The 26,639-nt window shown below is 33.2% G+C and overlaps 2 protein-coding genes across 2 annotated transcripts in view; both read right to left on the bottom strand.

Annotated features, from left to right (window-relative positions):
- Positions 1–356: 356 nt before the first annotated feature.
- Positions 357–12,999, bottom strand: LOC124353581 (anamorsin homolog). Its single transcript, XM_046803484.1, has 6 exons — positions 12,640–12,999; positions 8,302–8,473; positions 5,024–5,189; positions 3,320–3,476; positions 2,247–2,371; positions 357–832 (listed from the first exon to the last, which is right to left on the bottom strand). Exons 1-6 carry the CDS (start codon positions 12,794–12,796, stop codon positions 719–721), a joined length of 891 nt encoding a protein of 296 aa, XP_046659440.1. The 5' UTR covers positions 12,797–12,999; the 3' UTR covers positions 357–718.
- An 11,327-nt stretch (positions 13,000–24,326) lies between these two features.
- Positions 24,327–26,639, bottom strand: part of LOC124353580 (sodium/hydrogen exchanger 3) — a 173,119-nt gene continuing 170,806 nt past the window's right edge. Inside the window, exon 16 of the mRNA XM_046803482.1 lies at positions 24,327–26,563. Coding sequence (XP_046659438.1) covers positions 26,424–26,563 — 140 coding nt within the window. The 3' untranslated portion in view covers positions 24,327–26,423. The remainder of the gene's footprint in view (positions 26,564–26,639) is intronic.

Here is a 26,639-nt window from a genome sequence, read left to right as displayed (position 1 = left end):
TGCAGTCAGTACATCTTTAAAATAAAAGATCTTCTAATTTTTGTATTGTCAAGTGTATTTCTAGTCATAAAATGTCTTTAGGATGGTTAACTTTTTTTAGATAGTTTTAGGTCAAGTCCTACAAAACAATATTATTCTTAAGTTAAGGAAGATATGCCACTTCATCTTTTGGGTGACAAATTATTATTTTGGATGATACATTTTTTACAACGATAAGGAGTAGACTTAAACAGGATGTGAACACCACGAGTGAAGTTCACTTTCATACTCACCTAAATTAGATTGTATTAAAAAGATGTTTTGAATTTAAAAATGAAATTTTAATACAATAAAAGGAATAAAGAAAAGTCAGTAACTAAAGACAAAATTCAACTTTATTTTTTATTACATTACATACTAAAAATTTTCATAAATATACTAAGACTAATCAAAGCACCTTAAATAAACATAACATACAAACAAATGTATATTATAAGGAGGAATAATAAACCAATGATATTACTAATATTATGTAGATTATTTTTAATAATAATTTGGTGAGCAGTATCATATAATGCTCACCAATATCAGATAAAAAACCACAGCGAAGTATAATAATTTTGTTTTCACAACTTACTATCACCTAAATAAGTAACTAACTTATAAATAAAACACTTGTAAATCACAAAAAAAAACTATAATTTGATTGAAATAAAGACATAACCGACTGTTGGAGAAACTAAGCATCAGCTTTCATCTGATTGTCTGTGAGTTGTATCTTCTCTCCCGGCTTGAAGGCTGGCATGCCGAGGTATGGACAGGTGGAACAGCGGAACGCATCTCCTAAGTAACACTGGAACAACAGTTTAGTTCTTCAGACCACAGTCTTAACAATTTATGCATTTCAATAGATAAAACAATCTAGATTTGGAGATTTAATTTGAACACAGTTAAGATTTTTGAAAAGTTTTATTTTCTATAACAACAATTATTATTTTTGTACTGACAAAGCTGTACCGGGCTTTTTCAACTTGTACGCTTGTACAATATTGAAATTAGCAATATTATTTTCTAATAAGGCTTTCAAGAGTAACAGGAATGTTAAGGATTTCTGCCCTTATTGTGTAACAAACATAAATGGAAAAAGACATTTTAAGAACTGCAAGGTACTTCAAGGTTGAGTTGGGACAACGAAATTGGGAGGAACATTCACTTGTACCTCGGTTGAACGAAGGCTTCTTTGACTATATAAATATTTATTTTCAAATGATGTGTTTCCTAAGCCTTGAAATTAAGTATGTAGGTATTTAGAACATAATTAATACTAATGATGAGTACTTCCTTACAGTTTTGACTCAGGAAAAATAAAGTAGGTAAAAATTCTGAACAAAAATGTATCTTTTCTTTATTAAAAAAAATATGAATACAAATTTTATTTTGCGTTACTTAAATTTTTACAACAATGATATGAGGTTCTTCCTTGAAAAAAAAAAACAAGAGTTTATTATAATTTATTGGTTTATAGTGACATGTAAATAAGGAATACTGAAATATAGGCATATTCACTTGAAATTAATTGGACCTGGTGAGTCAACCCAGTGGGAAACAAATGGACCCCAAAAGGTTTGAAACCATGCTTTTTCAAATTTCCAAATTTTGTAGTTTTCAAATAATAAGATCATGGCTGAGGCAGTCAAAGGCCTTACTAAAGTCAAGAAATATTTCCCTCTCCTACGCTGTCTATAAGAGATTCAACCATTTAGATGATTGCAGAGGTGGTAGATCTTCCTTTAGTAAAGCCATGTTGACAATTTTCAGTATATTCTGCACAATAAAGTAACATTATGAAACTTGAGACTATTGGGGATTATCCTGAACTTGCAGAGGGATGTTGTAAACCTACAACTCACTGTGTGTTACTAACATTCAGCTAGTAAGCGGACTTAAGTTAATTAATAAGTATGGCTGGTTTGCATGTCCTTAACACCAGGAAGATAACCATGATGCTGTGTCTTCAAAGTAAAATATTTATATAAATAATGTTGTCCTTTAATCATGTAAGATTACTTGGCTCTGTCTTCCTCGCACCCCAGTTGCCAAAAAGAGAATTATTGCTGGAATTGCTAGACGACCTTTGCAAGGTCAGCATCGTCTCATATGTATAAGTTCGGTGGATTAAATTACGCTCAGTATTATATACCTCACACTTCCTATTATTTCTTTCCCTGCTTCAGAGTGAAGCCACAGATAACACTTGTCGTACTTACGTTGCCGCATGATGAGGTCTTAGGCTCAGGAGGGGCCGAGTCTCCAGCACCCTCAGATGCTAACTCCTCCGCTAGTCCACACGAGCAGTTCTTGCATGCCTTACGCTTTCCGGTCGTCCCACACACTGCATCAAACACAAACAAATACAGCTGTACATTTACAAGATAATAGAGACATGGATCTTGTTTTATTCCAGTGCTTGATTCTTGGGCTAAAGATCAAAAGTTGGTCATTTAGCACGATACTTTTATGCTCTGCAAGTAAAATGCTATCTGAAAAATGTAACATCGTATAGATAATGAAACCAAGTCTTACCAATTTCAGCTTTAAGATTGCTTGTACAAATAATTCAATACAACATAGAGGGTGTTTCAGACCACCCATCTCAAATGTCTAGCAGTCACAAACAACTAACTGCATAGATTTTGTTTGAAAGGATTCCACACTATAAAAATCTTTGAGAATTTGTTTAAAATAATGTCTACTCTGTAAAAATACAGTGTGCAGAAAAAAGAGGAACCCATGTGCATGTCTAAAAACTTTCAAATCAAAACATACATTATATTGTACTTAATTTAAAGGGTTTTCATCCTTAAAATATTGGTAAGGAAAAATTTAATTACTTCTATTCGTCCCAAAATAGCAGTCTAAACAGTGTAGAAAACAGTATTTTTTGTTTTGTTTTTATTGCCAACCCTATAATATGAACTCACGCCAAAATAATATTCCCTTTTGACTGACAACTAAACATCATCAATCAGGCTTCTTCTACAGTTACCTACAAGTTCCAGATTTTGCTTTTTCAGGTCCTCCTCTTCCAGTAACTGGTTATCATCAATCAGGCTTTTTCTACAGTTACCTACAAGTTCCAGATTTTGCTTACCTCTCAATGTCGCTAGTTTAAGTATTTTCAGGTCCTCCTCTTCCAGTAACTGGTTATCATCAATCAGGCTTCTTCTACAGTTACCTACAAGTTCCAGATTTTGCTTTTTCAGGTCCTCCCATTCCAGCAACTGGTCATCATCAATCAGGCTTCTTCTACAGTTACCTACAAGTTCCAGGTTTTGCTTACCTCTCAATGATGCTGGGTCAGGCTTTTTCAGGTCCTCCTCTTCCAGCAACTGGTCATCATCAATAAGGTCATCCTCCACAGTGTCATCTAGCTTCCATACTGCAGCAACTGATGTAGGCACTGCTTTCTTGAAAGACAACAGACTCGATGCTCCCACCTAAAATATTATTTTTTAAACTTTCACTCAAAAGAACATTTCACTACTACACAATGTACTACACAAATATGGAGAAAATAAAGTTTTAAACATGTATTCTATGCCTATCTTGTTTCTACCATTTACTATTGGCCTCTGGTCAGTTTTCTGTCACCGGCCATTTATTGCAGATGTATTCTTTAGTACAGTGTTAATAATTTGTGTTTAGTTTTTACTAAGTGCATGTTTTAGAGATAGTATACCTGGAGTTAACACACAACATGGTTGTGTAACACTAAGTGTTAGGTAAAATAGAGCAGAATTCGAACATTCTTATTGGATTAACCCTTCCCATCATAGCTATGTAATGTGAAGAAAACTCGGTTGCTCCACTGTGATTTGGGATAATTTCTAAAACATTGCAGTGCACTATATGTGAACCTGACAAGACTATGAGAATACCTCTTTATCTAGATTACATCAATATTTTTATAGTCTAGGTGTCTCTAACGTCAAATCGATGGTAGGAGATCGGTTTTATCTTCTTTGTCGCCGACTTTTTTGGATCTCTTTGCACGGATTCCAGGACTCAAGTCTTTGACAGTGTCGGATTTTAGATGCTGCACTAATGGAAGAAGAAATGGATCTGAACTCAACATTTGTACAACACGGTTGTTGTGATTCCTGATGTACATGTGTCACAACGCTCTGGCATGATTTGTTTATTTTATCCTACATTGTAATTTTGTGCTAGGTTACTTATTCATCTGAGCAAGAGATGAGATGTGCAATCTCAAAATATATTTACAGATTTTTTTGTATCACTGAACGATGTAAATGTAAAAAAACTGTTTTCTTAGTTACTGTTGTAACATACTCTTAAATCTTTTTCATTTTTGTCATATTAACAACTGATTAACCAATTTCAGATATCACTATTGATAATTTACTGGCCAATTTATCACTTTCCTGTATTATTTTAGAGTATGGAATTATCGTTTAAGAACATTTTGTTACGTTAAATTGTACATCCTAAATTTCATGTAGAAGTCTATTTTTAGTTAAAGTTTCGAAGTATACGAGATTACAATAGATTGGTATCAGCAAAAATGCAAAATTTGATTTATTACATATATAAATATACATATTTAAATAAACCTAGGTTGGAATACTGTAGAACACAGCGTGTTTACTTCTTATACATCTGAAGCATTTGTTACTGATTTAAATTTGATTTCTTGAATATGATTGTAACAAGTTTTACTCAAGAATATAGGATTTATTACACCTAAAGTAGTTCTTACTAAAAATATGATTTGTATTAAAAAAATACCAAATTTTTTTGTTCAGGAGATTTGCTAGAGTTTTATTAAATTAGAGAGATGCACAGTTTTCTTTGAACAATTAAGAACTTGAATACATCACAATTAGAATTCTATTCCACCACTAAATGCCTCTCTTAGAAGACCATGTTATCCCACAGTTGGTCTTGAGCACATCTTTAATTATTTAACCTTTTAATCAGTACTGTAGACACTAATTTTCTGGAATATAGTTTTTATACACACCTCATAGTTTGGTTTCCTGCTGACTAACTCTATGACCTTGATCTCTGCTGAGGTGTTCAGACCAGTTTTCACCCCTTCCAGGTCTGATGCAGATAACTCGACTGGTATCACTTGGGTGTCCACCCAGCCACTCAACTTCAGGGCAGACAGAATCTCCGCTTCTGTGCTGAATAACCAATGTCGAATAAATCATTATAACAACACGACAATGTAAATTTAAATTATGACAACCATACAGTGTTGAAGTTCAGAAACTGTTGTAGTTATTAGTGATAAAACAATTATCCATGAAGGGTGGCTGATAAATAATGCCTTCAATGTCCTAGAGTCAATTAGGATGGATGTAATTAGTGCAAAATGAAGCATAGAGTGTATTTAAGATCTTACACTTATTTTTCAACTAATCACCATTGAGTTCTATACCCCGAACAAGGTAAATCTCAAATAACTCACAACAGATTTAGCTTTATAGAAAGTTACAGAGCGAAGAGTGATGAAATTGTATGGCATTGTCTTAGCGGATATTGTACTACCATAATTAAAATAAACTCTGTTAACCTGTTGAGGAGTAGCTGAAAGTTGTTCCAAAAGAGTACAGACGGTTACAGCCGTTTGATCCCAAAAGAGTATTGACGGTTATGACCGTCCATGACGGGGTTGCTAAAACAATCAATATTGCAACTGTTTATGCACTCTAGTGGCGTTCTTACATACTATTTCGACTGTGAAATGTTCAAAGTAATTATTGCTGTACAGTGCTGGCTCCTAGTGATGGAATACATAATAACAGATTTGCCGCCAAATGTTCTGTCATTTTCTCGCGCCACGTCCATTTATAGGCTATACATGGAATCAAAAAACCCAAATGCTAAGATTCACATCATGGACTTCCGAATTAACGTTATCAGACAGATACTGGAAGCACATGTTGCACCAAGAGAAGAGGTCGCAGCTGTGACGCGTCCGTTTGGGTGGAGCCCAGCAGCCGCTACGCTTGTCAGGTCGCCATTTCCCCCGCCCACTACCAGAAAGGGACAATGGCCGAAGGAAGCTAAAATGCTGGTTTGTGTGTTCAAATACAACACGGGGTGAGCGTAAAAGGAAAGAAACTGCTTATGAGTGCACAAAATGTGAAGTAGCACTTTGTGTGTACCCGTGTTTTGAACACTATCATACGTTTGTAAAATTCTAAAAAAAAAAAAAACAAAATGTATGAATTTATCAAGTTGTAGATCCAAAAAAATGCATTATTATGATATTTTGTAAGGTTTCAATACATTTTGAATGAAAACAACAAAAATTTTTTCTTCACTCCCTGGAGTTCATTAAGGATAATTTTGCTTACTCTAGTATACACTAGGTAGGATGACGGTTATAGCTGTCAGTACTCCCCAACAGGTTAAGACCATGATCATATTGTCAATGTCCATGCGCTAACTGTCTTCTTCTATACCACGGTACGGCTCGTCTATACTGTCTCTCGTGGCTTACTCCTACACTATCTGGCTCCATGACTAACAATTCCTGTCTCTAACTCTTGCGTATCACCATGATCACTCTGTGTGTCACTCTAACTAAGGTCACCAACCCATTTAAATGTATCTTACATCAATCATTACATGCTATTGAGAACACGGATAAAATTTTTGCTGCTTAAAAAGTAATTCTTAAAGAAATTACTTATTTAAAGATAAAAACACGCCACCTTTCATACACATGTTGTAAAAATTTATATTTTTGCCTTCAACCGTTCTTCTTCGAGCCTGATAGTAAGATGAGCCTAAATTCTGCTTCAAATCCGTACTCTCATTAACCCTTCCAACGCGGCTAACGCCTATAGACGCGGAACTCCCGATGCTTTAAACGCGGATAACGTCTACAAACGCAAAAGCTTTACTTTTGAAATGGCGAAGAATTAGTTGTTAAAACTTCCTAAGAGAGCAGGTCGATGTTCCTTTCGACTGACTGTCTGGACTAGAAAAAATGCTTTGTCACCGTTGGTGGACGTTGTAACGGTATCTACTCGGGTTGAAAGCAATCGCCGCCATTTTTTGTATGGCCTGTGACGCGGCATACGCCTACAGACGCGTTCGTTTCATTCAGCTTGTTATTCTAATAGTGTTTTAGTTTGTTTTACTAACATTTAGTATAATTTTTTGTTATAATGGCTAATCCAGATGATCCAAGTTTTGACGAATTTGTTAGTAATATTATAAACACTTTATTCTCAATTGCGATTGATTTTGATACTGTGGACTGTGGACAATTTTGTATTTTATACCAGTTTCACCATACAAGTCCAGTTTATTTATTCTAAATAAATAAGGTTAAAAGTACAATATTTGTTTCATTTCCCTTGTAGGCTATCGTATAAATAAGTTTGTGTTGAATTTCATATTATTACATTTCAAAATCTTATACTGAACTTATTTATTTTTATGTACTAATTATACAGAAACTTCAGTTACAATTTACTCATTATAAATAATCTGTATAAATGTAATGTAATCAGTCAAATAGTGTTCCTATGTACATTATCCTGCAATGCAGTCTATTCAAAATTTCAAATGTTTTTGTACGTATAAAATTCTCAAAAATATGTAATATTACATGTTTATTATTTTTTCTTATAAAGGTAATACCAAGGAATATGAAACAAAAATTAACATTGGGAAATTAAAAAAAATATATTTTTTATGTCAGCGTTTGACAGTAATTTAAATTAGCGCTTTAAGGGTTAAGTAGTACATTTTATGGATTTCTTCTTATGAACCCATACCGCCAATATGAACAGAATCACTTTTTGACAAACAGAAATTGAGACTCCAAATGTACCAAAGTGTACAATATAGCAGAGTCAAAGTTTCATTCCAAATTTCAACTCTCTAGGTTAACTTGTTTGTCAGTAATAGCTGTGCATACACACAGATATCAGATTTCGTTTATCGGAAACTGGCAGGAGAAGCTTCGCTAAACACTCAGCCAATAAACATTTAACAATAATTTATAAAAGTATATTTGGTGTTATTTTATCACATGAAATTTGTTATTATTTTAATAATTATTACAGTTATACAGTATATTTTAAGTGGCTATGATGATAAAAGAAATTTGTACAAAAATAATACTAATACAATATGTTTACATCTAGGTTAACTGTTGTAAACGCTAATGGTTGGAATTTAGCTGAGCGACTTTGATATTAATTCTTGAGTAATAATCTTGTCATTCTTAAGAATAGTGTTGGTCTACACATCTGTGATATGTGATGTTCTCACCTCAAACCCTGGACAGGTTGTTCTTGATTCCTCACAACAGCACGGAAGATGAACTTGCCGGAAGGTTTGACGAGGCGTAGAAGCTCTCCCAGTGTAACGACAGAATGTACATGAGAATATGGCTCCAAGACGTTTGACAGTACAACATCATAAGATGAGTCAGCAAAATTGGCTGGAACATGATTCCAGAAAATTTAAATGAATAAAAAAAAGTAAAGTTGCAATCAAGTTTATTAAATTACATAATCGCAAACCAATGTAGATGATAACGCCACTGATAAACATCAAAACTATGTGTTATTCTCATAATTGAAATTTACTAAAGCAACATCAAGAATACAAACACAAATGCACAGCCTGCTAAATTAGTTGCCTTTTCATCTTTCAAATTATAACAAATAATTTGCAAAATTAATCAACCGACAAGGTAAACATAATATGTCTAAATCTCAATCATAATGGGTAGACCATCTACAGTTGTGACATTTATTAATTTAACATGTAAAAATCCCTACATTTAGCTCTTTGGTGATATAAAACAAACAATCACAAAACAACTATATAAGCTATTAAGTATAATAATTTAAAGTTGACATATGATTTACTTTGAACTTGTACTCATTTTGACAAATTATAGAAACTAAGTATTATACAGGATGATTAAAGAACCATATCTTTGAAAATCTGTATTTAATCAAAGAAATATATATATATATATATATATATATATATATATATATTATTACTAGCAGTTGCCCGTGGCTTCGTACACAATTTTCTGTTGAAAAAAGGACACTATATTCACATATTTTTTTTCTATCACGAACTAAACTCTCTTGAGATAACTGATAGTCATTCCTTCGTGAGCCTCAGGACCTTCAAAATGAAGGTATGTACCACATTTCCTGCCTCTTATCATTCGTGGTTTTTGCTAGGCGATGATATGTTATTCAGGGCACTTTCTTTGTGTAGATAGGTCTCGATAAACTAATTTGGTTATAAAGAATCAAATTCTGTATGTTAAAATAAATTTTCTGTCTAAGATATTTCCAGTATTATTGTAGAGTTTGCCTTTTGCCCTAATCAAGAAAATGCATACCAACAAAAACCAACTTCAATCATAAAGTGTCTTCTTTTGGCTCTTAATTTACTTTCGATCTAACCCTAACAAGATTCGATTACCTTATGTGCAAACATTCTGTAATCTGGCCTGGTGGCTGATCCATTGCCATGGACAGATTTTGTTCAAGTAGACACACAGAGATAAGTTTCAATGGTGTGGTGTCCAATCCTGCTGGAATATGAATTGACGTGAACAACTGTCAATCAACACCATACGTGAACAACTGTCGTCGATTAACTTCTGCCGTACTCAATAACTTCTTGTTGATCAATTTCCATCTTTGCATTATCAATAGAAATGAAGGTTATACGGGACAACAGAACCCCTAGCAAACAAGTGAAAATTCAGAGCTTCTTAGATCAACGATGACAGATGGGGATCTCCTTATTTACTTTACAGGTCTTCAATTTCAAAATTGTGGTATTTATATTTGAATCACTATATTTATATTTGATTATGTCAACCAAAAATATTTATTTCATAGTTAGTTAATAGAACTTTATTTGAATCTCAAGGGATATGTAACAAAATTAAAATTAGCCTATTCATAAATTCAAATGACACAACTGTAAAACTGTGTAAATTCGGTGTGGCTACGAAAATAGACGTGACCTAAGAATGAGGGCTGTATTATAGTATAGTAGACCATGTATTGAATATGTATGGAAAGTTTTATCAAAATCGGCTCGTACGTTTGTATGTCATATGTTTTTCCAGTATTTTACATGTAAAATCGATATATCAACGAAAATAGGAGTGGCCTAAAAATGAGGCTTATATTGTAGTATAGAAGACTGTGTCTGAAATGTATATAAAACCTTTGATCAAAATCAGCTCGTACGTCTTTGAGGTACGGCCATCCATAGATTTTGTTTTTAGCATTTGTCATGTAAAATCGATAAATCTCCAAAAATAGGCGCAGCCTAAGAATGAGGGTCTAGTAATATAATACAGTAGACGATGTATTGAATGTGTATGGAAGTTTTATTGAAATCTGCACATTTTTGAGGTAGGGTCATTTATATTTATTTGTTTTTTTTTTCTACATTTGATCTGTAAAATTAAGTAGGTACACTTTGTTCATGAAAACCGGTAGGCTATTTTAGATTTAGAATATCAGTTAAGTAGATTTTTTTTTCAAATAACAAAATTAATTTAGTTTTGTTAATTGAACTGGTTTACAAACTAGGTTAGTGGTAGTTCAGGAACTAGGTCAGGAGTAGTTCATGAACCAGGATAGGATTTGTGCCAAAGGATTAGTTCTTTCTATATGGGCAGTTTCACACTGCTGTGTCAAGACACAATAATTATCCTTCAAAATAGTAAAATGTAAGTAAATGTTATATTGTTTTGTTTGTTATATTCACCATAACATTATTACTTTTTATACTGGGCTGCAATATAATGTGGCCACCAACTCAATAGGATTATGATTATCGAATGATTCAAATCATCAATATTCATGACCATCCAACAGATTGAAAGCAAAATGTCAGAACAAATAACGTAATAGATATTTCAACGACCAATATGGTCTTGCTAGTTTTCAATCTTAGAAATTAATGTATAAATATTAATATTATTTACAAATTATAATATATAATATATAATTACAACAAAACATAACATTTAAGTTACTTACTTTATGTATTGTCAAGGGGAACTAACTGCTTGTGAAACAAAGAAGAAGACACGTATGTCATTCTTGCCACCATTAGTGAATAAAGAAACACATGATTTAGTTTTGAATTTATTTCCAAACACAATTTTACTTTGAACTAATTTTGAATGAAAATGTAGACCTGAATTAAGTTTTAAGCTTTTAAAATCGTATTATAGTGGAAGCTCTTTTTTATGTAAAATAAATGTATTTGTTTCTCAAGATCGTTTTTTGATACATCGTGTTTGTTCTTACTTTTCTTGCAACGAAACACTATTTGATTTCCACCTTTAATTCTAGTTTTCATCTCGACAATAAAAAGCTGGACCATTCGGATTTAAAGGAGCAAGGTCATCATCTTGTAAACATTTTGAACATTGCTCAGTGTTTATAAAAACATTTTGAGCCAATGTCTGCATGTACATCGCCATTGTTCTTGTCGTCACTAGCCTTCTCCTGAATAAACAAAATAATATCAGCTGTTAATGACGTCACTGGCAACAGCTAGTAATGACATCACTTCTAGTCTAAATAAAAAAAGCTGGCAATGATTATTTATGAATATCTATAGGTCCAATGTCATATTCGATAGTATCGATATTTAAAATCAATAATTATAATCCAATTGTGTTGTTGGCCGCTTATTATACTGTAATTTGGTATAAGTAGTAATTACTCATGAGGGTATCAATTTACAATAACGTGACCATGGAAAGGTATGTTCATTTTTTTTTCCTGAAAACAATAGTGAAGAAAAAATTCGTCGGCAACGAAAAATCAAAAGTTACGATTTTTTTGAAATCCTCTGAAAACTTTGTTTTTGACAGTACCTCTAGCAACACTATCCATATTTGACAGCTTGGTATTACTCCGCGGCTCTCTCAAATAAAGAAGGGATGCCATTTTGAACTATTTTGTTCCTCCGTGTCTATTCTTAACCTCCTAGTTCAGTAGTGGTAATGGCACACTTTGTGTTGGATGTTCATTAAGGTAAGTGATAAGTTACTGAAATGATGCTGACTAGTACGTTATTCCTGTCAACGATGCCTGCCCGCTGCGCACTGCTTGCTCTTTTAGAAAAAAAATTAACTCGAGCTTGCAAAAGTTGAATCCCAGATCACGTGATGCCCCTGCTCCTTAACGCAATAATGCCCGAAAGGCATCAATATAATACAATAATATACTTTCCCCCCAGTTTATATGCACCTGTGATAATAATACTTGGCTATAAATGCCCAACCCATGAAAAAAAAGTCCATTTTCCATGGTCACGCTATTGTAAATAAATACCCTCATGAGTATTGATGATTCAATATTATCGATCATTCACAAATTGAGCAGTTATTATACTGTAGCCACTGCCAGTTCCAGGGATAAAATGTTTAAGCTATGTTGGCCTAGTCTTAATGCATTTATGGTAGAATTTTTGTATTTACTGTAGTAATAGTACGTTTTAATTTTACATCATGATGTTGTCAAATTAGGCCTACCTACCTTAATGTAAACGCAAAAGATCATACAAGAAAACTTTTAAATAAGTTGTACGCTTACATACCTAAATGTAGTCTGTCAATCTGTTCCACTTGTAAGTTCTGAATTTTACAGTTTTCTTTGAAATGTCCAATCATTTCTTCTAGTTTGGCATTATATCCTGCCCAAACTAAGAGTACATTAGAACCAGAAACGTCACTGTTATAATATGATTGTTTCATTGTAACCTAAGCTTTCTGATGCAATCAAAATTTAAAATTATTTCAGTTAGGCTAAATTACCACTTCACTTGAATGTTGATAGTTAATGAAAGAATATTAAAATCGACACTTTTGTTTCAAAATACGTGTAAGACAACAAATATTTATGACTAAACAACCATCAACACATGATCTTCAACAGCAACAAACTGGAGGGGAGAGCAGCTGTAAATTTCATGAATCACAGAGTTGAAGCTCAGAACATCTTTTTCTTCTTTACTCTATGTTCAGAATACAAAACATAAAGTCAAAGAGGATCATCGATAGTCTATTCTTTATTTATTACCATGAACACTATAATGTTCGTACAGGTAAAGTCAAAATAGAGTAAAATTAAATTAATTTTATACTATTATACTACATTTTTAAACTAGTAAAATTAAAGACTTTGGCTGGGTTTTAAGATGGGATTGTAGTTAGTTGCCGCACAGTGGGACAAAATCATAAAAAGCGGACAAATTGTGAGTTTTGACGTGACAACGTCTTAAATTAGGTTGCGGCTCGGAGTCACTCATGAAAAAGTGTAACGCCCGGTAACGTTACGATGCCCGTCCAGTGGGTCCGCCGCACGGGATCCGCACGGGATAAAGCAGATAACTGTGGGTCCGCCGCACGGGATAAAGCAGATAACTATGTTTATTCGTGAAAATGTGGAGTGCTTAGATTCGTCATTTACAACAACTACAACAATAAAGGTAAATAATTGTACACTGATATTTCATTATCGTAAACTATGATTGATTGATTAATTGTTAGATTGACACAAAAGTTGAGAAACTGAGTTTATAGGTTATGTCATACTATTGACAAATGTTGATAGTGTTAAGTAAATTATTAGTTTAAATCACTCTGCAATCAATCGTAATTCAGTCGATTGAGAAGAAACAGCGCGTATTGCTAGTCAAACATTTAAAATAACAAATTATAACCTCTAACCTGTCATAACAGTGCGACCAAACAAACGAACTAAACCGACCAATCACCACGCGCGGAGTTAGAATTTAACTGTGTTTAGCAAGAATTTCAAATTCCAATTTTAGTAAATGTTTTATTCAACTTTACCATTTACAATAACAAATTTTAATTAATTTCAAATTATGTACAATGTTTTAGTAAACAAAATATATTTCTATAGTTAAAATTTGTGCAATTCTTATTTTCATTCAATTCCTTGTTCATATTGTGCAATTTAATAATATTCATATCAATAAATATTCTACCGAGAAAAAGACGTTGTCACGTAAAATCTTCGCCCGTAAAACCGACTTTACAGGCAACCATAATTTTTTTTAGTATTTATATTTTAGTATTAAAAAGCGGCACTATTTGTTGAGAACCTATCCCACCTAGAAAAATATTGGAGTTATGAATAGATTATTTTCTAACGCAAGATCTACAAATACATAAATGTCTTAAATACTGATGGCAAAAGTTTTTGGAAACACCGTCACGATATTTGATATAAGACTTTTGTTCTCTGACTCACTCCTCTTTATTATCTCCTCTCGCAGATCGTTAAAGTACTTTGTTTCTCCGGGAGTACGATCCCTCTCTAGCTTGATAAACGTTTGCAAGATCTCCACCAAGTGCGGCTTTTTCCATGGTAGAACATTTTACCCATCAGCTGCTAAAATAAGAAAATTAAAATCGAGAAATAATAAACTACGAATTGAAGAAACGTTATACAAAAAAATACAACGTGAACCTATTCTAAATGGACAAAAGGCTAAGAGATTAAATAAACAGAACAGTAAAAAGTGAATTAATGTAAATTTTATAATGTTTATTTTGGCTACAATCCACGCAGAGAATTAATGAATAGAGGCAATCTATTTTCCAGCCAACGGTTAGTTAGCCTTATAGACATCAGCAGCTTGGAAAGCACATATCTCCTAAAGGCAGCCAAATCTGGTGCAAAGAAGTCAACGTCAGGAGAGAGAACATTTCCCAACCGCAGGATCTGCTCCATAGTACAGAAAGCCTTATAGTTTGCAAGGGTATTTTGACGTGCAAAAAGTTCACGAGATCTTGCTTTACCAGGACAACGAATAGTAATATAACTAACTCCGAGGAATAAATGTGGTTATTAATTTATTATAATGAATGAGAAGATGTCATCGTTTACAGATCGTTTATTTTCCAACGTTCTCATATTCAGAAAAACTTGCTACTAAATAATAGCAACCTCCCTGAAATCAAAACCCATTCGAAGGCCAACCAAACGGAGAAATTTTTGCTGGACGTACTCAATGTTCCGTATTAATGTGACTTTATATGGTGACCGTGTTACCAAACAATATTCAAGGATACAAAAGCTCAAAACAAGGTCTCCAGAGTCAAGGTTTGGCCAGGTAGCTCGATGTTTGATTTATGAACTGTTCAAGTAAACACAGTTTTTAATCATATGTGCCATTTTTGTATTTATTTTATAAGACTTTGTTTGAGAGTGCTGTGTGTTTTGAACGCGGTTCTAATGTTGTAATTTCTACATACTCTTCTAGTTTTCTCCGATAATCCTGGCACATACAATATGAACATATTTTATGAGCATCTACATTCAGAAAGTAAATAACTTCAATAAACAACTAGTTTCCGTACAAACCCAAACCTGTTTTACAGTTATTACCTGCTGTAGGGCATATCTCCCTTTTCTTATCGGCTTTCATAAGGACGGAGGCTTTATCCATAAAAAAACGAAATAGAGTGTATCCATTCTTTTAATTTACACTGTATATTCTGCACGACATATTACCATTTAATTTACTTTAATTAGTCTCAACCTCAGCCCTCAACTGTTATTCTAGGTACCACGATAGTGCAACTCACCTCACCGCACTATTCTTGTTTCAGAGCGCTACTTGACTCTGGGAGTATGTGTGATTTTATCTCCGAGCATCTCCTAGCCTTCTCATCTCATCTTATCCGATTTCTCTGCTCTCTACTAACGATTTTGACTTGCACCAGTATCTCCAAGCATTCTGGCAACAAGAAGAACCCCCTTCATGCCGAAAACAGTCGACAGAAGAGAAGTTTTGTGGTCTACACTTTGATTCAACACACTCTAGAGATCTTGACGTACGTTATGTTGTACGATTGTCTATCAACAGCAACCAACCTCCCCTCGGAACATCACACCTCACTGCTAAGGTACGTGTTCAGCCTCACTAAAATGAACTCTTCACTAATTTCATAAATTAATACGAATCGCTTGGGCATATGAGCAATTTGGAAAACTGATGAACCCTCTCCTAACTACTTCTTACCTCATCATGGAGCCCTCAAAGAAAGTAGTAGCACCACTAAATTGCGTACTGTATTTGATGATAGCTCTACATCTAGCAATGGACAGTTTACTTACTGATCGCAAGCTGTACAACAATATATGTGACATCCTGCTCCAATTTAGGACTCACAAAATTGTGTTTTGACTAAGCAGCCACTATTTGCTAATACTGTATGACATAAGTTATTTGTGAACTGTGTTAATCTTGTGTAAACTCATGTGCCAATAGACTGTGTATATCCAGTGTTAACCAACCACTATACTGTCCAGAGGTGTACAATAACCCAATTAGCCCATCCGTGTGGCAGATCAAGACATATTTCTATATTTTTAGTACCTCATATAAATTATTTACTAATTCTCTTTTATTTTCCTTACTTCTCTTCTACCACAAATCTTTTTGTTATTTGATTATTTAATTATTTGTGTCATTAAACTATCCCAGATTTTTTGGTTCTCTAAGAACAAAAAGATGAGAAATTGCACTTAGTGCTAAAAGGATCTTTATGCTTCTTTCGGAGTAACTGGTTATTGTGGATGGGTGAGGAGGGGGGTAAAAGTCGCCTCCTGTAGAGATCCCAGAGGAAAAATGTTGAGCATTAATCTCAAGCATGTCTCCTCGAAGAAGGGGAAGTCAGCTATGTACCAGCCTCTCCAGTCAAAGCAGGCAGGGGTGGCACGCCCTTAAGTCCTGGTTTGCAACAGTCTTTAAAACGTACGGAGCCCTACCAACTCCAACAGTCTAGACTTATCGATCTTCCCTAGCATCCCAATATCTCGACAGTTTCGGTTAGTGATGTGCCGCTCCTGGACATTCATGTCCACATTTAAGTAGCACATAGACTTTTGCTGTAACCAGTGTGGGTTCATCTGGAAGTTATAAACCAACCAGAAATGAACACTCTAGGGATTATCCTAGATTAGTCCAGTCAGTTGCCTGTCTTAATTTTTATATGGTTTATTGTTAACTCTTATAACGCACAACTATGTATCTATACTAATCCTTGATGGTTCAGGAGTGTTGGAAACAAGCACGGTACACAATTTCAAACAAATATTTTATTAATGAATTTTTTATCATAACAAACTAATGTAATGTAACAAACCTTTATTAAGTTGAATTTTTACAGCGTAACCCTAATCCAAAGACTGTTTGGATTTAAAATTGTATGCAAAACAGTTTTCTAAAAATAATACTTAAATCTAGTTTAGTCGCACTTCTAAAGCAAGCTAGAGAGCACACTTTACATTACTTGCTAGGAATGTAGTGAACGAGTCACCGTACCGTGGACTCCAAGAATGCCACTAAAAATAGCGTAAAAATACTGAAATATACTTGTTGCTGACATACATTTCTGTTACTGCAGACTATATTATGTACTAAATACGTGTGTTGCTGCATGATTGTTACATATTTTTATTTTAGAAGATGTATCAAACTGAGTTGCTTTGTGTAAAAATATAAAACTATGGATAGAAGCGTAACTAAACATGTTATTTTATATAAAAAATGAATTATCTGTTTATTTCAGATCGTAATTTGAAGTAAATAACCTGGGGAAAGGAGAGAGATACGGAGTTAGGAAGTACTATTACATCTGTACTAGCCAATTTAAGTTAGTACCTAGTGCTGTAATATAGCGATTACAATCAACAATTCTGGAATTATTATTTTTGGATATAATTAACTAATTATCAAACATATATATTGAAATAAAGCCACCCAAAGTTTCAAGTATGGGTTTAGGAACATGTCTTTTCAATCTTGTATTTTGAGTATGTCTGTAGCTTCAAACCAAATTATCTCCCTCTCAAGCAAAATTATTGTATATAGTTTGTTCACTTACCTAAAAAGTAATACAAAGTTTCAATTAAGAATCATTAATTTTGCAAAAATGTATCACTATTTACGTATATGAAAGTTAAATACTATTTAGATCAAAACATGATTAATTTGTAAAAATAACTGAGAGAAAAGGTAATTTATTCTAGGTAAATGTATTCAGTTTTTAATTTTACTTTGATAGTTATGATTATGAATAATTTTCAACTCGTGAAAAATACAATTGCATTACGCACTAAAGTGCAAAATTATATGACTTGAATAATTTAAAACCATTCATGCAGCAAACATTTACTATTAACGTAAAACTAATTTTATAAACAACATTATTTTCTTTATAATTCCAACTTACAGTGAGAAAAGTCTAAATTTTAAGATGAAAACAATATCTGGTAATATAACTGTATCATTCATTTAAAGTGTTATAATGTAAATGTTTCTATGGAAGTTTGGACAATATTATCTACAAAAATTATACTTGGAATATACTCTACATTTCTATTTTGTCATACATTTGAAATAAAAGTAGAATGATTGAAACAGTAAAACTACATGATATGCCAGATTTATCTATATTAGTAATTAGTGCAGCAATCATAATTGTAAAAATATTCCCTGACTCTATGTATTCTTGAGTATTATAATACTTAACATAATGTACGTTTCTTAGTAAGAAACTAATTAATATCAAAGTGGGTTAAAATTACATTAACTATTATTCAATAAATATTTTAAAATTAAGTTATAACCATTTTTTTATTCAGTAATTTTTTATCGTTGTCATGATAGACATGTACAGAGAGTATACTGCAATGAAACCAAATGTTATTCTCTTGGAGTTAAAATTTAGATTGTTTTTGACACACCATATTCTCAGTTTTAATATTCTATAGATCATATAAAGATTGTTCTTGGCACTGCATTTAAAGGAAACTTCCTTTAAATGATATTGATTTTGCACCTAATTTTCAAAATTTTCCGGGGGACGCGGACCCCCTTTCATTGAGGGGTGATTCCATACCCCCAAAACCACGAGCCCAGGGTCCACACCACAGGTGGAGTCTAGGGGCCTGTATTTTATAAATCCGGCTCTACCTGCATGGTGAACCACAGAATGCCATACAATCTTTTAACAAAGAAATATAGTTAAGTGTATGGTTTTACAAAAGCTGGGCATGATTGTTGGGCAAAACCTTTATAGTGCAATGAAAAACCTTGATATGTGCCGGATACAAAAATCTAAGCACATGGCCTCTGATGTTGTCCTTTGATGTTGCCAAGCCCGTGTAAGTGTTAAGAGTGGGAAGACCTGGAGGATGTTGATGATCCCAGTTATGGAACAGGATGTCTCTAAACTACAATTTACAGAAAGTAAGACAAGTTATTAAATTGTCTTTACTTTCGATTTCCCGTAAGTAAATTTTTTATACCATTTTCTCAGGAACTATTGGATGGATTGCCTTTAACAATTTTCATTTGTTCATTCCATCAATACTCACATTTTAGGTGAGAAATTATTAAAACAAGTTAAAGTATACTTTAAAAGATTGTAAAATCAATTTTGTGTGTTTAACATAGGTTAAAAAATATATTTAAAATGAACAATTTAGAAATATTTTGCACCATAAAAATAGTATAAGAGGTCCACATAATAAGGTCTAAACATTTCATCACAATTAATTATACCAGTGTTCCTGATAAAAAGGTACATAAAGTATAACAAAACAACATTGGAAGAGTGGGCCCCACCGTACCCACTTGAAGCAATCACAAGTGTTTGCATATTGAAAACATACAAAAGAACACTATTTAAATTATTGAGTGGATTTCATTGAAAAAAAAACAAAAAAAACAAAAACAAATGCTAATTGGTTTAGTAATGTAATGTATTTAACTCCTTAGTAATGTATTGACTGAGTGTTAGGGGTACTGGAGAATTTAATATATCTGTCTTCTCAAATGTATGTTGAGAACTAGAAATTTGAAATTTGCACGAAGCTTTTTCTCTACATAGGCGACACTGAGTTCGATGATGGTCCATGTCAATTCATGGGATTTGGTTGAGCATTACAATTTTACAGAAGTCACGTGGGCAACAATGATGGCAAAGAAAAGAGTTTCAGAATAAATAGATTTATATAAGCAAAACGAGTACAACCATACGACATATTATCATATTAATATATATTGTCTAACTATCAGCAAGATATATCGAGAAAGATTTCATCTGTAGACGTAATTTTGCATGAAACTACTTTATATAGACAAGAATGAGTTCTGTGTGGGTACATGTCCATTGGATTTGGCTGGGCGTAATTGAATCCTATCACTCAATAGTATTTTTTTTGCCTGCTAGGGGATGTAAAAATTTTTGTTCTATGTGATTGTCTGTATTTTTGCAGGAGATCTCAAGAATGAAATGGGCTATATAACTTTTGCATGCGACCTCAGCCAAGCCTGTTGATTGCCACACTTGGACGAGATGCTACAATTAATGTACACCTACTATGAGCAAAGTTATGACGGAAATGTAGGATAAATATTGGTTTTTATTGCAGCACCTCTCTTAACATGATAACTTAAAAAGAAAACACTTTATGAGTTAGCACACAGGAACCTGTGAACCTCACTGTTATCACTATTGTACACTTTGCAGCACACTAAAAACATACGAAAATATACATTTGCACTCCTCCTTCAGAGCATATCAAAAATTGAAACCCCAGAAAGTATATTGTGCTTAATTGACTCGACACAAATTATTCAAAGGGTTCGCCGATCCGCAATAGGTATTTCTTACAATCTACTTAAGTTTATCCAATCCCAACTTAGCACCTCGGCCTCAGTTAGTCAGTCAGTCAGTCGGTTCAGTCGCTCAGTTCGCCGCGACACAACGGTCAACTTACAATAATACAATAGGCACATGCTTCCCTCGACCCTTGGCACCCTCGACCCATACTGCAGCCCTGCTAGCCTATGGGCTGGATCCACAATTTTGGTTCTATCTTGAAACAAAACGTGTGAAATAAAAAAATTATAGCCGGTTCAAGGTTCAGGGTTATCTTTTTTTCAATAAAAATTTCAGAAAAGCACTTTTGGAAAGTTTGTACGTATGAATTGAAGTAGGTGCAAACATTAAAACACATACGTCATATATGTTTTTCCAAAATCTCGCAAATAAATTGATTTTTCTAAGGGCCTAGCCAGCGAGGGGTCCGAGAGGTCCGGACTCCACCCCAAATGTTCAATGTTCAATTACTTTTTTAGTAAACGATTATTATTGTTATTTAAATATTTCTGTATTACTGACATGTGCTGCTGAAAGATCGTTCTGAACGGGTCAAGAACTTTTTAAGGAACAAAATGGGGCCTTACTTATCAGTTGTCTGGAAAACTCCTCCCCAAATTTTACCCTGGCTACGTTTTTGGCTTTGCTGCAATGAATTAAAAAAAGGAAAAATAAGAAATTGTACATGTGCAATAATTTATTACACCACAAATTCTAAAATAGGCCGTTAATAGGTAAGTGTTAGATATTTAAGAAGAATTTTAATTATGTTTCTGATAATATATGATAATTTTTTCGGAATTATCTGTGCTTAAGTCTATGTTTATTTATTTAATGCTCAATTGTGCCAGGTGATTAAATTTTTTTTTTACAATCCATTTACTTGTATTGTAACATTAAATGGATTCATATATGGGCTTTAAACATAATTGTTATCTTTTAGATACGAACAAGTATTGCAAACACCGTCTATACATATTTCCACTGTATACATTAATACATATATACATTAATACTGGGTGCTGGGTGTTTTCATTCTTTATTTTAGCTTTTGGTTTCGATTTTGAAATGAGGCCAGGAAAATCTAAATGTATATACTGTCATATAAGAACTAAGCTTTTCTTAGTCAAAATAAAAAAAACATAGTAAAAACATTACATATTAATCTGTAGATAGAACATATGTATGACTAATTACAAACCAACTGAAAGGATAACAAGGTAATTTTTTTACAAAACCAACGAATTTATTCCTCAACCCTTGTTACAAATTTCTAGGAAATGTTTTGAAAGTCACTTTTTTGTTGAAATTAATGCGATAGTTAAAGCTAGAGGGAAATGGTCATTAACTCACATAAAGTAGTCGAAAAAAGTGGTGTTCAATGTACCAGTTCAATATTTATAAACATAAATCTTTAATTTGTCAACGTTTTTAAACACCGTAAATTCAAAAGAAAAGTGATAAATTTATATCTCCGTTTCCTAATCTGTAGCTTTACGTGGTAATCTGAAACATGTTACCGTACAAACTTTATGATGCATAAAACTAAACCGATTAAAACACGTTTCCGATGGGCTAGCAGGACCGACGCAGTGGACAGTACAGTGAATTTTATACATTTACATCATTGTCTCATTATCCTATTATGACTAGCATAGTTATGATTTACATAGCAGACATAGAATTTCTCAAAAATCACAATTAAAACTCGCGTTTCAATTCTGGTTTTTGAATATTGTCTCTCTTATCACTAGCAACTTATAGTTATTACAAAAACAATAATTCCAACCTTAGGCACTCTTTTTACATTTACAACATCAGTTTCGAGTTTACCCTAGAGGGCTCTGATTGGTTTCGGTTACTACGCCAAGGACATTTTCAACAACCAATAGAGAATAATTTTATAACAAAACAAGTTCCATATACAAGAAGTGTGTTTTTAAAAATAGGCTCTTGATTGATCACTAAATAAAAAATTTAATTCGATCAAATCTCTATTTTGTTCTCGTAATACTTAAATATGCGTGTTAAATATTCAAAAACTAAAATAGTTTTAAACCTATTTAAGATTTGCTATGCAGCTAGTTGAAACATAGTTACATTGTTGAAGTGAGTTTTCAGGAAATGTTCAACATTGCGTGCACAATTGACCGATGTATGTAAAACTTTGATGTTAAAAATATATTACTCGTACTATAGATTATAATTTGAGTCAGTATTCCAAATCAAACCTGTGTCCATCCGAGTTTTCTAGGGTGGGAAATGAAATACTCAGCTGTCAGTGACACTTAGATCTACCTAAAAACTATTTCAATTTTTTGCAGAAATTTTTTGGATGGTCCAAAAATTTTGGTTTCCATTTGCTCCTGTATTTGCACGTTTTGTAACATGTTTCCTTAGCGTGTTTCCCTTATAGTTGATATTCAGTGGAAAAAACCAACAAATGGGGCATTTGTGTTATTGAATCATTTAATGTACAATATCAATCAAAAACAACTTTGATTTTAAATAAAATAAATTAAACAATATTATTGAAGAATTTGTGTGGAAAATTTTGATGTAGTTTAAAATGCAATTTTTCTTGAAAGCATGCGTTTGTACTCATACTCATTCAGGTTTTCGTAGCGATCATTATAAAAAAATATTAAATTATAAAAATATATAATTGATAGTTTAGAACCAATATTTACTTTACATTTTTTTTAATGTTCAAGTGGCCAGTGCCCGAAATCAACTCAGAGCCCAACCCTGCCTGTCTGCTCGGCCGTTACTAAACACTTGGACACTAGAATAACAAACTAGACTTGAGGTCTATTTACAAAAACTTAACAATATTTATATTGTCGGAGCGAACCCCAAGTTTGAGGGAATCGTGAGCTAGTTCCAGGGGTGAAGCAAGACTATCGCGACATTGCAAGGCTACGTCACTCACCCTCTGGCGACAGTGGCGCTAAGCCTGTATAGCGGCAGCCACAGCAAATGATATGAGAACACTTGGAACGCTATGCTTAGAGTGCACCTTGATGAAAACCTTAAGAGACATTGGAATATAGAGTAACATTGCATTTGGCCTTGTAATACAGTAAAGTAGGCAGATCTCTACTATTATAGGTTAAGAATGAAAAAAAAAACATTTTATATAAACAAAGGCCACATCAAAATACAAAATGTAAAATGTCACTACACAGCCTTTTAGTAATTGCTAATTAAAGGGTGTTCATTTAATTAGTTTATCTAGCCAAATCAAGTACATAAAGGAATCGTTTGGCTGTACAGGTGAAAACCATATTTTATATGAATTTTAATAAATTCAAAGTAAAATTACAAAAACTGATTAATTTTATTACACTTTAAAGTCAATTTGTCTCCTGTACCCCCTGAAATGGTAGGCCTAGTTCTCTAATTTTAAAACTGTAATATCTGGTGAATAACCATTACATTGATTGTTACATTTTGAATATCTGTAACTTTTTAAAGAATTTAGTAATGTAAAATTATTTTATTTCCTGACAATATAAGTATGGAAACCAATTCACTAATTAATTACTGAACATAAGCTACATGTTTAAAAAAAATATAAATATGATTAACGTAAATATTCTTAAGCATTTTAATGAAAAATATTGAACTAAAGTCAACTACATTTGGAACTAACGTATTATTCAGAAAAACAATACAGAGATAGGAGACTTCTATTTAGTACAATTAAATAAAGATTTTATAATTGATATGAACATGGACAGTAATAAATTACAGACATTTTGATACCAATGGGAACAATCAATTGTTGCCATCACCAAGCATTACTAAATGTTGAGGCCAGCATTCTCTGTTCTGCGTAAGTAGGTTAACATCAGGTGACAAGTAGGCTATGCTAAAGCTAAGGCGTGATCTATACATACTAATATTAGAGGCCTATCGTCGATTTGCCACAACTATAACCTAATCAAGGGCACTCTGGCTCCAAGCGTTCTGAAATGTAGTGAAAACTTACTATCAATGATACAAAAATATCAGAAGCAAGAGAACATTACTCAATCTACTCTCAATAGTTACGAAAATACACTAATTATACATGATTTACTATTTACATTTATAAATATAATCCAGAGCAGTAAGGAGTGATGAAATATATTTCTTATAGTCTCGGACTTGTTATTGTGTATTTTATTAAGATTTTTTATTTATTGCATACTATTGTAAAAGTGTGTGTTTATTTATAACTATTAAACATTTTTGTGTACCATGATTAACCAATAACTTTGAATTAGTACTAACAGTTTATAATTCGTTCGAACCAGAAGTGCTCATATACGCGCAAAGCCTAAAATAAAACCATACAGAATTTCACTGTAATAACACGAACACTTTAATAACTAGTACCTAAAACGTGTTTACTTTCGTTTCAAAATTAAATCGAGCTCAACGATTTATTACATCATAAGTGCGTTAACTGAAAAGCTAAGGACTTTGACTTTGGGGCTCCATCCAACTAGCCTAAAATCGGTCAATTGGGCTACAGTATAATAAGCGGCCACCAACACAATCAAATGATTATTATCGATTTTAAATATCGATACTATCGAATACATTTTACTTATGGATATTTATAATTAATCATTTCCAGATTTCTTTATTTATACTAGTGATGTCATTGCCAGCCTGTTGTTATTCGTTTATGTAGAAGGCTTGTGACAACTACAAGCACAATGGAGATGAATTACGACAATATTAACTCAAATGATTTTATAAACAAAGAAATCTTTAAAAGCTAGTCTCTGAAGTGAGTGCATTACCGATCATATTGCAGAATATACGCATCGACGAAAAATTATAATAATTATTGGTGGTGATCCATTCGAGAATTTTTCAAATTCTCTCGAACATGTCTACCCTGTAAAGTAATAGTTATTACTACGCGGCTCAAGTGTACAGTTTAGTTATTTTATACAATTTAAAAAACAGATTCATATCTTATACATATAAAAAGCTTAAAACTTAATTCAATTCGACATCATCCTTCCACATTTATTCTAAGTCAAACGTGTTTGGAATAAAATTCAAAATAAAAATCTTGTGTTTCGTTATTGAATAATGGCGGCAATAACAGTGACGTACGTGTCTCCTTTGTTTCACAAGAAGCCTAGTTTATCCTTAAAAATAAGTAAGGTAATTATAATTATACTTTAATTAGTAAATTATATTAGTATGTATACCTACCTTAATTTCTAAGATTGAAAACTAGCCAAACCATACTATTACGTTATTTGGTCCGAAATTTTGCTTTCAGCCCTTTGGATGGTCTTGAATATCGATGATTCCATATCATTCGATAATCACCATACGATTCTGTTGGTGGCCGCTTATTATACTGCTCCCGATTACTAGTTACTGAAATTGTTGGAGCTGTTTAATAAAAAGTGATCACTTATCTTAGGTTTGTTTGGAATGTCATTTAAAAAGAATATGCTTCTGTTTTCCTAGCCGCGGGTAACTGCTAGATATCCATTAAACTAGAAATAAATGCATGGATGGTGTTATGACTATCGAGAGTAAGTTTTCACTATGACTGAGTATTGCTGTACCGTACTACTGAGTATTACTACTGGGTGCAGGGGGGTACAGGCAGGCAGGGTCAGGGTTACAGATCCGTCACCCTGACCAACTCTTCCTGTTATTCTTCCTCCCCACTCTCTGTAGACTCCAGGGACTCCACGCTGGGTGTGAGGGGATGAGGGTGGGCCTGGGAGGTCTTCCGGCGTCGTGGCAACGTCCAGCGGTCGCTCAGAGAGGGTGTCGATCCTCCATTGCTCACTGAAAATATGAATTGGTGGTTACTTCTGCACACCGCAGTAGAGTTGTAGCTGCTAGCTTCTTTTGTGGTGTTAAA

This window comes from Homalodisca vitripennis, chromosome 2, assembly GCF_021130785.1.
Source record: "Homalodisca vitripennis isolate AUS2020 chromosome 2, UT_GWSS_2.1, whole genome shotgun sequence".
Classification (NCBI taxonomy): domain Eukaryota; kingdom Metazoa; phylum Arthropoda; class Insecta; order Hemiptera; family Cicadellidae; genus Homalodisca; species Homalodisca vitripennis.
This window is presented reverse-complemented; position numbering and strand designations above follow the sequence as displayed.

Coding starts and splice junctions, on each gene's coding strand:
- LOC124353581 (XM_046803484.1), bottom strand. CDS start 12,796: ATGAAACAATCATATTATAACAGTGACGTTTCTGGTTCTAATGTACTC. Junction 8,474..12,639: donor GATTGACAGACTACATTTAG/GTATGTAAGCGT, acceptor ATCATGTTCCAG/CCAATTTTGCTGACTCATCT. Junction 5,190..8,301: donor CAACCTGTCCAGGGTTTGAG/GTGAGAACATCA, acceptor TTGGTTATTCAG/CACAGAAGCGGAGATTCTGT.